The sequence below is a fragment of the Netta rufina genome (genome assembly GCF_964035555.1).
Source record: "Netta rufina genome assembly, chromosome: 5".
Classification (NCBI taxonomy): domain Eukaryota; kingdom Metazoa; phylum Chordata; class Aves; order Anseriformes; family Anatidae; genus Netta; species Netta rufina.
The window spans coordinates 45,922,632-45,935,278 of record NC_140128.1 but is presented as its reverse complement, the minus strand read 5'-3'; the positions used below and the strand labels follow the sequence as shown (position 1 = coordinate 45,935,278).

General features: G+C 63.4%; 2 protein-coding genes across 2 annotated transcripts; one reads left to right on the top strand and one right to left on the bottom strand.

Annotated features, from left to right (window-relative positions):
* Positions 1–89: 89 nt before the first annotated feature.
* Positions 90–3,086, bottom strand: UNC93B1 (unc-93 homolog B1, TLR signaling regulator; the record flags this gene model as incomplete). Its single annotated transcript, XM_084287969.1, has 10 exons — positions 3,009–3,086; positions 2,784–2,925; positions 2,361–2,676; positions 2,165–2,294; positions 1,971–2,064; positions 1,773–1,897; positions 1,522–1,704; positions 1,170–1,443; positions 892–1,010; positions 90–395 (listed from the first exon to the last, which is right to left on the bottom strand). The coding sequence occupies exons 1-10, from the start codon at positions 3,081–3,083 to the stop codon at positions 90–92; spliced, it is 1,764 nt and encodes a 587-aa protein (XP_084144095.1). The 5' UTR covers positions 3,084–3,086.
* LOC311210523 (aldehyde dehydrogenase family 3 member B1-like) lies at positions 2,529–11,944 on the top strand. Its single transcript, XM_084288486.1, has 11 exons — positions 2,529–2,632; positions 5,452–5,617; positions 5,766–5,928; positions 8,109–8,219; positions 8,329–8,449; positions 8,580–8,665; positions 8,875–8,956; positions 9,117–9,503; positions 9,778–9,944; positions 10,134–10,233; positions 11,741–11,944. Exons 2-11 carry the CDS (start codon positions 5,490–5,492, stop codon positions 11,932–11,934), a joined length of 1,539 nt encoding a protein of 512 aa, XP_084144612.1. The 5' UTR covers positions 2,529–2,632; positions 5,452–5,489; the 3' UTR covers positions 11,935–11,944.
* The last annotated feature ends 703 nt before the right edge of the window (positions 11,945–12,647 follow it).

Below are 12,647 nucleotides of genomic sequence, written 5' to 3'. Positions count from 1 at the left end.
GCAGGACTTGGGCTTTGCTGTGAAGATTTGGGCTTTCTGTGGGACTTGGGCTTTCTGTGGGATTTGAGCTTTTCTGGCGCAGCCCACATCTAACCCATCCTCTCCCTCTCGTCTTTCGGCAGCTCGTCCCCGCCGTCAGCCTCGGCCGGGTGCTGGTGGTTGTCCTCCTCCTCCTCCTCCTCATCGTCACCATCCCGGCGGCGGCTCGCCCCCTCGTCCTCGGAAGCGGTCTCGTCGGAGTCGTCGTCCTCCAGGTAGCGGTAGCCCTTCATCTTGTGGCGCGGGCGGGGGATGCGGGGCAGGCGGTAGGCCACGCGCTGCGCCAGCTTGCGCTCCATCCACAGGTAGGAGCCGGCCGCCAGCCCCAGCGCCAGCAGCATGATGGACAGCTTGGCCTGCGGGACGGAAGCGCTCAGTGGCCGGCCAGCCCCGCGCGCCACGGGATCACAGAATCACAGAATTTTCTAGGTTGGAAGAGACCTCAAGATCATCGAGTCCAACCTCTGACCTAACGCTAGCAGTCCCCACTAAACCATATCCCTAAGCTCTACGTCTAAACGTCTTTTAAAGACTTCCAGGGATGGTGACTCCACCACTTCCCTGGGCAGCCTGTTCCAATGCCTCACAACCCTTTCAGTGAAGAAGTTCTTCCTAACATCCAACCTAAAACTCCCCTGGCACAACTTAAGCCCATTCCCCCTCGTCCTGTCACCAGGCACGTGGGAGAACAGACCAATCCCCACCTCACTACAGCCTCCTTTAAGGTATCTGTAGAGAGCAATAAGGTTGCCCCTGAGCCTCCTTTTCTCCAGGCTGAACAAGCCCAGCTCCCTCAGCCACTCCTCGTAGGACTTGTTCTCCAGAATCTGGGATCTTCCCGTCCCCGCTCACCTTCATGGGCAGCCCCGACCACAGGTAGACGGTGAAGATGGCCAGCGCCTGCCACCAGTGGTAGATGGTGAAGACGAAGTCTTGGCGCTCCTTGTCCTCGTACAGCATGCCCAGGAGGACTGCGGGAGGAGACGGGTGCGGGGTGTCAGTGTCCCCGTCCCGTGCCGGGGTCCCCTCTCCAGGCTGAGAGTGCCGGGGGTCACGAGGAGGGGACATACGGGCACAAGCTGGTCACACCAGGGGACGCGAAGCTGCGGTGGCACCTTCCCGGTACTCACTGCTAATGCCGGTCTTGTTGAGGGCGCTGCCCATGCCCCAGAGCACGGCTATGGAGTAGAGCAGCGGCGCCTGCACCACGCGCCGGGGTTCGGGTGCCCAGCAGAAGAGTGTCACCAGGATGGCGGCGTGGACGAAGGCTCCGGCCAGCAGCGGGCACTGCCGCCGCAGGCGCAGCGTGCAGAGGGCCAGGCTGGAGCAGGCGGAGGCGGAGAAGCCGTAGGCCATGAGGAGGTACGCCAGCTTCTCCAGCCCCAGGGCGCACACGCCGTAGTTCTGCAGCGAGGAGAGGCTCAGCGTCACCCGGCCACGCCATCCCCCTGCTGCCACCCCGATCCCGACCCCGCGCCGTACCAGGGAGAAGCCGGTGCAGACGAAGAGCACCTCGAAGCCGCTGTAGATGAAGAAGGGGAGGAGGTGGCGGAGGCGGTAGTCCCGCATGTGCTTGAAGGGCAGCTGGAAGATGTTCCCCCAGCCGATGCTGCGCAGGTCGATCTCCTCGGTGGGCCGGTAAGCCGAGCCGCACAGCAGCAGGACCTGACGGTGGCAGCGGCCGGTGAGGTGCCGGTGGCCACCAGGCCCTTCCCTCCTGGCCCCGCACTCACCACCAGCATGGCCAGGAAGGCGGCCGCCATCAGGACGCTCTCCACGATGATGAGGTTGACGCTGCGGGGCAGGCTGTGCAGCACCGTCTTGTTGAAGCCGGGCAGCGTGCCGTGGCTCAGCGTCCCTGCGGGGTGCACGCCGCGGCTCAGCGCCCAGCGGGACGGCGCCTGCCACCCCGAGTCGCCCCCTGCGCTCACCGCAGTGCTTCACCCCGTACAGCGTGTGGTTGAGCTGGTAGAGGTAGTTGTTGAGGAAGAAGAGCATGGGCATCTGCGCGCAGACGAAGCTCAGCTGCGGGACACGGAGCAGAGGGGGCACTCAGCCTCAAGCTGTCCCCTGTGTCCCCCCCCCTAGTCCCTAATCCCCCACCACGCGCCCCGCCGGCCCTCACGTGGAAGCAGGCGTAGAAGACGGTCTGGAAGACGACGACGTAGGTGCTGCAGGCGCCCCGCGGCGCTTGCCGCTGCTCCTGCACGTGCTCCTCCTTGTAGTTGGCGTACTCGTAGTACTTCTGTGCCATCCTGCAGCGGGACGCGGGGGTCAGCCCGCACCCCAATCCCCCCTGCCACCCGCCCCCCGCTGCCTACCGCGTGATGTAGTGGCCCACGGAGGCCCAGAGGGGCACGATGGCCACCCCGATGGCCACGGCGGAGGGCACCAGCGTGAAGTAGCGCTCCCAGTAGTTGCTGGAGACGAAGAGGGCGTAGATCCCCACAGCCAGGAACATGGTCCACTTGGTGCCGAAGAAGCGGATGAGGACGGGCGTGTAGAGCAGCGCCGCCACCGGCGTGACGTTGATGCCCATCAGCACCTTGCGGTCGATGTCCTCCAGCTCCATGTTGCTGTACTTCACCTCCCGGTACGTCTCGTCGTAGTGCAGGATGAGCTGCATCTGCAGCAGGCCTGGGGGGGCCCCGAGTGGCCGTCACACCGCTGCCCCTCTACCGAGGGGGGGTCCCCAAAGAGCCGTGGGTCTCCAAGGGGGGATCCCCAAGGGGTTGGGGCCGTACCCAGGTAGACGCCGTAGGTGAGCGTGGCGGCCAGGCTGGCGGCCAGCACGTTCTTCACCACGCCGAGGCGCTTGCGGCGGAAATATTTCTGCTCCTCCTCCTCCTCGTTGTACTCGGGGTGCGTCCCCACCACGTCGTCCAGCTGCGGGCACCCCCACGGTCATTCCTCGGGGTGCCACCAGAAGTGGGGAGCCCCCCCCGTGGCCTCACGTGCCCCCTCCTCACCTGCACCTCGGCACCCAGCCCCTCGCCCGCCGCCAACTTGGCCGCATCCTGGCAGCAGCTGGGGTCTTCCTCCATCGCTGCGTCTGTGGGGCGGCCCGGGGGTGTCAGGGGGCTGCCACGTGTGTCCCGCACCCCAAAATCCTACACTTGAGCCTGGCACCCCAAAACCTTGTTTTGCTTGTGCCCTGCATCCCCAGACCCTGCACCCACATGATTTGCACCCCCACATCCAGCACCCCATAACCCTGCACCCATCACTCCTCTGTCCCCACACACTGCACCCCCAAACCCCACACCCCTGCGCCGGGCACCCCCAGGCCCTGCACCCCCAGACATTGCACCCTGCACCCCGAAATCCTGCACCTTTTTGCAGGGTACCCCCAAACACCCCTTCTTTCTCCACCCTCACACTCTGCACCCCAAAACCCTGCGCCCCCGGACCCGGCACCCCAAAACCCTGCGCCCTCCATCCCTGAACCCTGCGCCCGTTTTCTCTCCATCCTCACGCCGTGCGCCCCCAAACCCCGCACCCTCGTGCCCCGCACCCCCAAGCCCTGCACTGGGCACCCCAAACCCCGCACCCCGTTCCCGCAGCCCCGTGCCCCCGGTACCGGCACCCCGGACCCGCCGCCGCGCTCGGGCCGGCCGGGGCGGAGCCGCCGCCGCTTCCTCTTTCGGACGGGGCGGGCGGGACCGGGGGCGTTTAAAGGAGCCGCACCGGGACCCCCCCGCGCCCCCAAACCACCCCCTGCTGCCCCCCAGCTCCCCAACCCTCTGCCACCCCGATTTGGGGCGATGTCTGAGGGTGCAGCCCCCCACCCCAAATGTGGGTGCCCACCACCTCCCAGGACACGCAGCCCCCTCTGTCTGGGTCTGTGGGGGCAGAGCTGGACCCCCCCCCCTGTTTTTTCCATCCCCTGGGGGCCACGCAGAGCGTCCCCACCCTGGGCACGTCCCAACTCGGGGTGCGGGGCCCCGGGGCGCACCCAGGTGCCACGAACCCCAATGTCCCCGCAGGTGTCCCCAACAGGGGGGTGGCTGCCAGCACCCCCTCACCACCCCGCTGCTCACCGAGAGGGGGGCGCGGGCTGGGAGGGTCCCACAGCGAGGTGGGGGCGCCTCCATCACGGCACCGGTTTGGGGTGAATCCGTGCCCCTTTTGGGGTTTGCGCTCCCCGGGATCTGGGGAGCATCGCCGTGGGGCTGAGCACGGCGCAGCGCATGGGGCAGGGCTGCTGCCTTCCTGTTTACGAAGCGGGGTAATTAATTAGGGCGTGCGGGGAGTTTGGCAGAGGGGAGGCGGGCGTGGGGCGAGCTCACCCCAGTGGCGATGGGGTGGCAGCGGGCAGCCCTATGGATGGGGTCAGGGGCTGGCTGGTGGCGTGTCCCCATGGGGTCCCCATGGGTCGGGGTGGCCCTAGGGGACAGGATGAGCGGTGTCAGCGGGTCGGGGCGATGCTGGGGGGCAGGGTGAGGGGTGGCTGTGGGGTGCCTGTGGGTCAGGGCAGCTTTGGGATACAGGGTAAATGGTTTCTGTGGGGTTTCTGTGGGGTGTCTGTGTGTCAGGGCTGACGGTGATGGTTTGGGGGCAGCAGGGCTTCCCCAGCCCCACTGTCCCATGGGGGAGATCCCATCCCGGGCCCCTCAGCCCCACGGAGGCGGGGTGCTGTCTCCCCACTGCCAGCCCCACGGAGGCGGGGCACCGTCCCGCCCGCCCCTGGCCATGGGGCCAGGCCACCTGCCCCACAGCATTTAGGAGGGACGCCCCAAACCTCAGCAGTGCCAGCCCGGCCTCGCGCTCCTCTCGCCACCGCTCAGCCCCACAGGTAGGTGCCTCCGGGCCCCCTGCACAGCGCTGGGCTGCCCCACGGCCAGGCTTCGCTGTGGGGCGCCCCACTGCGGGGTTCACCTGAGGAAGGGTGGGTGAATCGGGCACGGATTGGGGCACTGGGAGCAGATGTGGGGTCGTGGCTCTGCGCCCCGTGTCTGGGCACATCTTCATGCCATGCCGTGCCCAAAAGCGTGCTGGGGCAGCACCGCTGCTGCCGCACACCTGGGTCCGTGGGGATCCCTTTGGGGCCACCTGGGATGCTGCCTCGCATCGGGGGGGCTCTGGGCATCCCCCATCCCTCGGGGTGACCCCGTGTCGGCGGGGCAGGCCCATGGCCGGAGGCTGGCGGCCGCCCGGGCGCGTGAGGACATCCCGGGAATCCCAAACATCTCCCGCCGGGCGCACCGGAGCCTCCGGCTGCTGCTTGGGCTGAGTCACGCCGCAGCCGGGACGGCCTCGAGCATCCCAGCCACCTCCAGAGGTGCTGCGGGGCCGGGTGCTGCTGGGGTGGCTCCCCCTGAGGTCACACCAGCATCTCCAGGGCTTCTCCACAGCGGGGTGGGCGCAGATCCCGTCTCCCAGCACCGTAACCGGCCTCACGTCTCTCCCCAGGGCCCGTGGAGACCGGCAGCTCCTTCCTACAGCCCAGCATGCAGCACCCCCACGAGCCCCCCGTGCAGCAGCCCCCGGGCTGTGGCAAGCACATCCCCGCGGGTGGCCACGGCGGTGGCTGTGGTGGTGCCATCCCGAAGGGACCGGTGGTCTGCAGCCCCGTGTGGTGAGAGCGAGGGGCTGGGGGGAGCAGGGAGGTGGGCGGGGGGTGCCGTGGGGGTGCTGGGTGGGCACATGGAGCTCCTGTCCCTCGTCACCTGGAGCAGTGGGGGTGAGAGCAGGGCTGGGTCCCTCTGACGCTCGCATCCCCACAGCGGGAACCCCTACGCGGGGCTGGTGAGCCACCTGCGGGCAGCCTGGCTCTCGGGGAAGACGCGGCCCCTGGAGTACCGCCTGGCCCAGCTGGAGGCCCTGGGCCGCTTCCTGGAGGAGAAGAAGCAGGACATCCTGGAGGCCACCGCTTTGGACATGGGCAAGGTGAGAGGAGCTGGCAGCCGGGCGCTGTGGTTGCCTCGTCGGGGTCCCCAAAACCCCCTTCTCTGGGTCTTTTATCCTCCTGGGTGCAGGTGTGGGGCTCTGGGCATCGGGGTCCCCTCAGTAGGCTCTTGCATCCCCCGTGGTGTGCTGCGGGCTGGCACGGGGCACCCATAGGTGCTGGGTCCCTGCAGAGCTCTCCAGCTGGGATTAGCTGGAGCTCACGAGGGGCCACACTGCTGGACGGGCTCAGTGCCACTCGCCCTGTCCCATTTCCCCGTGTTGTCCAGTGCCAGGTGGGAGTCTCGGCATTACCGAGCTTCCCCCTGGCACCCACCACGAGCGCCGTGCCCCAGGTGGCCTCGCAGAGTCCCAGGTGCGGAGGCCGTGTCCCGGGGAGCTCCTCGCCATCCCAATGGCAGCCGGGATTACCGGCGTTGTGCAACGTGCTGGCCTTGCACATTCCTCCTGCGTGCCAGCGGCACGGGGACCAATTTCTCTTGCACGGTGCCGTGGTGTGGGCAGGGACCTGCTGTGGCTTTGGGGATTGCGGCACCCCAGGATCTCTCAGATGATCTCTCAAGGAGGCAGGGAGCCTCCTCGATGCATTCTCTGCTCAGCGCTTCCGGACCCTTTTCCTGCTTCTTCCTTTCTTGACGTGTCGTGCAGCTCGACAGTCACCTGCGTGCTTTGGTCACGCGGTGTGAGGAAAGGTTTTCCTTGGGGTGTTTTGCCCCGGTGCAGCGTAACTGAGCTTATCTGGCTGCAGCAGCGCTTGGCTCATCGGGACCACATCTATGCACGCATCAGTGCGGTGGCCGTGCCTGCCCGAAATCTCCCGGGGCTCCTAATTGCCTTGTTTGTTTGGGGGTGAGAACCCTCTGCTTCAGCCGGGGGTAGATACGCATCGGAACTCCAAGTGCGTCGTTCACCTCTCCTAATTGTATGTAATTAGGGCCGGTTGTCTAGTAATACGCTTGTTATGCAGGCAGGCCTTCATAGCTAGATGGACAATTCATCTGCTCTTACGCACCCAGGTGGGTGCCTCGCCCGCAGCGGTGCCGGTTTCTCTCCGCCGATGATCGAAGGCACCCGGGTGACCTCAGACTTAATGTCCCATCGCACAGCCACCCTTCGTGTCCCACCAAAAGCCTCAATGGGCCCATCTTCACCAGCAATTTCCTCATCCTCTCAGTGCTGTAAGCGGCTGCCCATGCTGAGAGCGGCCCCGTTGCTTCTGCCGGGCACATCGAGGAGCTCGGGAGCTGCCGGGGACCCAAAGGTCCCTCAAGTGGGGCTCGGTGCTGGAGCCTCCTGGGAGCATCAGCGGTCAGGGGCTTTGCAGACTTGCCTTAATAGCGCAAAGAGCTTTGCTCTCCAGGGTGATGGGGCATTCCTGAGCCTGCCAAACTCACTCCTGGTGCCTTTGTGCTTTTCCCCCACGAGCGGGCCTCGGCCGCGCTGCTGTGCCGCGGGTATGTCAGCGGAGAGGATTCGGGCGCGCAGGAAATGCCTGTGCAGCCCCTGCGATTCCGGCTCTTGACGCCCAGCCCGCACGCCGCTCCCGAGTCATGGTCAGTTTAGTCACTGCCTGTTGGGACGGTTTATCTCGCGGAAACCTGCTGGGTTTGTTTAATTCCCCCGCACCTTGCCCGACCTGCCCGTCCCAGCCGCGTGCCGGCTCGGCGCAGCAGCCCCGGGAGCTGCGGGGATTTTCCTGCCTGGTGGCGTTGGGCCGAGCTCCGTCCCGCGGGGCGGTCAGGAGGCGCTCGCTTTTCTTCGTGTTGCTGTTTGAACAAAGTGAGCTCTTGGGGCCAGCTCCTGCGTGGGGGCCGTGGGAGGAGGCACTGGGCTCTGCTTCCAGCTCCTGTGCCCAGGCGGTCAGCGTGCAGTGACTTGCAGCCACAAGGGCAAAGGCACCAGTACAAGAGCACAGCGTGGTCCAAAATACATTCAATAGTGTTTTTTTTTTTCTCTGGCCAAATACCAGTTTTCATAAAATTTCAGTGACTGTGATGTTCCCCAGTGGCCGCAGGAGGTACTGGCTACTCCTGCTTGATAGCTTCTCCTCAATAGCTTCTGCTCTGCCCTTTGTGGGCAAACAGGGGGGCAGATGCCTCCTGTGGGTGGGGAGGAGATGGGGTCGGTGTTGGGGTGACGCTTATGGTGATGTCTGTCCCCAGCCATCCTTTGAGGCCTATTTCACCGAGATCCTCCTCTGCAAGAATGAGCTCAACAACACCCTTAACAACCTGTCCCACTGGATGAAGGACGAGCACGTGGACAAGAACCTGGTAGGGCAGCAGCTCCGGGCTGACCTGGGGAGGGAAGAGGGGGAGACAAAATGAAAAGGGGCAGAGCGGCTTCGGGAATGGCACTGAGGTGGGACCTTTTTTTTTGCAGGTGACGCAGCTGGACTCAGCCTTCATCCGCAAGGACCCCTACGGAGTGGTGCTCATCATCGCGCCCTGGAACTACCCCATCCACCTCTTCCTGGTGCCCCTCATCGGGGCCATCGCCGCCGGTGAGGCTGGGCTGCGTGGAGCCAGAGCTGTCTCCTGCCCCAGGACGCAGGCAGCAGCACCAGCAGGGGGACCTGGTCTGGGGTGCCAGGACCATGTCACGGCCCTGATGTCCTGTCCCTCTCCCCGCAGGGAACTGTGTGGTTGTCAAACCCTCAGAGATAGCCAAGAACACCGAGAGGCTTGTCGCCGAAGTGCTGACCTGCTACTTGGACAGTGTAAGAAGCTCTCCCTGTCCCGTGGCTGGGGCATTCCCACCCCTTGCTCACACCCAGCTGTGCCCTGTGCCTCCTCGGCACTGTGGCTCCTTCCTCTGTGCTCAGCCAGTGGCCATGGGCCCAGCAGCCTGGGGTGCTGTTAGTGGGGACGGGGACAGAGTGACCTGGGCAGGTGCTGACAGAGAGGGATGTTTCTTCCTACACCATAGGACTGCTTCGCTGTGGTGACTGCGGGCGTGCAGGAGACCACCAGGCTGCTGGAGAATAAATTTGACTACATCTTCTTCACTGGTACGTCCCGAGAGACAGAGCCTTGGGCTGGGACCTGATGGAGGATCTGGGGTGAGGGTCTGGTGGGGCTTGGTGCTCTTTCCCCCAGAGTACCACGTCCCAGAGCCGGGCTGCAGCGTGGTGGGATCCCCGCCGTGACGCATCCCCTTATGGCTTGCAGGCAGCCCCTCCGTGGGCAGGATCGTGATGACAGCTGCTGCCAAGCACCTGACACCGGTGACGCTGGAGCTGGGGGGCAAGAACCCCTGCTACGTGTCCGACACCTGCGACGTGCAGAACGTGGCCCGGCGGGTGGCCTGGGGACGCTTCTTCAACGCGGGGCAGACCTGCATCGCGCCCGACTACATCCTGTGCAGCGTGGAGATGCAGGACAAGCTGATGCCTGCCCTGCGCGAGGCCATCACCGAATATTTTGGCCCCAACCCGCAGGAGTCCCCCGACTTTGCCCGCATCGTGGGGGACAAGCAGTTCCGCCGCGTGCGGGCGCTGCTGTGCAGCGGGCGCGTGGCCATCGGGGGACAGACGGACGAGAAGGAGCGCTACATCGGTGAGGGTGCCTGAGCGTGGAAGCGCCTGGCGTGGGGGGATGTGAGATGGGGAAGCGGAGATATGGTGCCAGCCACTGCCGCGGGGAAGGCTCCGCAGCTGCCTGTAGGCAGAGACGCAGGGAGATCGTGGAGGGCTTGAAGCTGCAGTCTGCAGGGGGTGCAGAGCATCTTCTGCTGGGGAAAGGAATCTGAAGCAGCAGGTTCCTGGTGAGCCCAGGACTTGTGTGAGCGCCTGTGCAGTGAGCGATGCATTGCTTTAACCCTTCTCCACAGCCCCCACGGTGCTGGCAGACGTGCAGCCCTCCGATCCTGCCATGCAGGAGGAGATTTTTGGGCCCATCCTGCCCATCGTCGTCGTGGCCGACATGGACGAAGCCATTGACTTCATCAACGCACGGCCCCGGCCGCTGGCTGTCTACGCCTTCTCCTGCGACAGCAAGGTTCGTGCAGTCCAGGGAGACTAAAAGGGACCGAGGGGAATGGGGCAGCAGGGCTGGTGCCCACCCCGCTGACACCCTGAGGCATGCTCTGGGTACCCTGGACTGGGGGAAAAGTTGGCTGATGTCTGAGCAGTGCTGCCACTGAGCCAGCAGACCACAGCCACGTCCCCTTCTCCCTTCCCCTCCCAGGTGGTGAACCAGGTGCTGGAGAGGACGAGCAGCGGCAGCTTCTGCGGCAACGACACCCTGATGCAAGTGACACTGAGCTCGCTGCCCTTCGGTGGCATTGGTAGGTCCACAGCCCCCAACCTGCCCACCTGGGGCAGATGTAACTGGGCCCCCAGTTTGTCCCACCAGAAGCCTTTTGCTTCGCTGCGCCGGGGCTGAGCCCTGGGGCTCTGCAGCTTTGTTTGTGCTGAGCACGTGTTGAGCACCGCAAGGTTTCTTCTCTCTGTGGCTGCTGGCCCCAGCAGCGTTCCACAGTGTGTCAGGGGAAATGCCTCACGTATAATGTAGGGAAGTTTGCACCACTTGGGTATTTCCTTGGTATTTCTGAGCAGCAAGGGCAATGTGAGTGGATTTTGTGCCTTCCCTGCTCTGGCTTACTCGGGAGCTCCTCAGGTGCTGCTGTCTTCGGTCAGTCCATTGCTGCTCCTTGTCTGGCAGCATTGTGCTTCTTGGGTAGGCAAGCTTTCCTCCTGCAGGCAGTGTGGTGCTGGATCGGAGCCCTTAATGTCACTCAGGAGCAGGTTTATACTCTCATTCTGCATTTTAAGACTAAGTATTAAGAGTAAAACACTTATGAAAGTCAGGGAAATATGCCTGTGGTAATGTGGAGATCCTCCTCAGCCAAGAGGAAGAAGTACCTGGTTTTGAGTGTCTTTATATGAACACAACAATTGTTTTTTCAGGTAAAAAGTGAGGTCTCCTGAGCACTGGGTTCTGGTTGTGGCATTGCCTACAGTGAGTTATCTAGGGAAAAGCAGTGCTGGAATACAGGAAGAATTTGATGATGTTGCCCCAGAATACTTTCCTAATCTCGTGGTCTCTTCCCTAGAATATTCTCTGGAGATTATTGTGGGGAAGAGACTCCACATGCTCAGCATCTCTGTCAGAGCTGACAGCTGATTCAGACATAATAAGACGCCGAGACAGGAAAGCAGAATTAATTCCTTACCTGACTGTGGATCAGGGAACAATTGGTGGTGGTTCCTGTGCCGTAACTTATCTTTATGGAAATGATTCAGAGAAACGGCCTCAAATTATCAGGTGGAGGGCCTGAAGTCATCAGGGTGAGATGGCATCTGCCGAAGCTTCCGCAGTAACCTGGCTGTGAAGTCACTGGGCTATTAACCGTGACGTGCAGCCTCAAGCTTAAATCAGCCACAGGAATCAGGGGAACCAGCATTGCCAATGTGCTGCTGATTTTTAAGAGCTGCAGGAAGAGGCTGAGCTTCGTTCCAGGCAGGGTGGTGGCCCCTAGCCATGGCTACGTATGGTAGGGCACCACTGAGGTTGCAGAGGGAAACCGTAGACCCAGCAGAGCTTTGTGAAGAGCCTGTGCCCACGGAGAAAACGTAGACCAGTCACAATGATGTACGTGGACCTCCAAGCAGCAGTGAGCTGCAGGGATTATCTGGCAGTGTGTGACTGAGGAGCTGTAGAGCTGGACAAGGAACAGGGAAGGGCGAGAGGTCCTGTGGGAGATTTGCACGAGAAAATCCTGCAGCCCTGAGGCTCAGGGTGGGCAGGAGGAGAATCCAGGAGCAAGTCTGGACCCGTGCTGTCTGTTGCAGGTAACAGCGGCCTGGGGAAATACCACGGCAAGTTCACCTTCGACACCTTCTCTCAGCACCGCGGCTGCCTGCACCGCAACATGGGCCTGGAGGCCATCAACAGCCTGCGCTACCCGCCCTACAACCAGCAGAAGCTGGGGCTGATGACGGCCACCTTCGAGATCAAGCGCAGGGGCATGTGCACCCTGCTCTGAGGAGTGCCCCGCGCCGCTCGTGGACTGACCGGGCTGGGGATGCTGCAGGGTGAAACCCCCTTCGTCTGCACCTCTGTCCCGTGCCACATCCTTTGCCTCACTGCCACCCGAAGTGTGTTGGACAGCGGGGACAGACCCCTCCTGCATGCTCACTCCCTCTGCTCTGGACCGTGTGCTGTGATGTAGCTAAAATGGCAAAAAATTATTGTTTTCACCCCAGCCTTCTCTTCTTGGCAGAGAAGCAGCCCCCTGGAAGTTGAGAGCCAGCAGTTAGCCCCATCCCTCGCTAGGTGACCCTTTCCTTCCCTGTGGACCTTGCTCTCCTGACAGCTGTTGCTTTTTCCTCCGTGTAACTCTGCTTTAGTAAAGACTTTGCATCGAGTTCTGCAGCCTCACCTTGTGCCTCCTTCACCCGCCTGGGGGTACAGGGAGTGGGAGAAGACAAGAGGAAAATGGAGCCATGGGGTTAACCCTGTGCCCCTGCCCAGCCCCAGGACACCCTCTTGTGTCCCCGGGTGTCCCCATTCCCCTGATGGGGACCCTCACTCGTGACATGGTCGCAGGGACAGTTGGCACTTGAGGAACTCTGTGCACTGGCAGCCCCGCGGGGATGCCTGGCTGCAGCACCGCATGCTGAGGCTGGCTTGCAGAGGCAGGGCAGGGCTGTCCCGCTCCCCTCATCGCCAGCCACTTCCCCGCTGGAGGCATGTTTT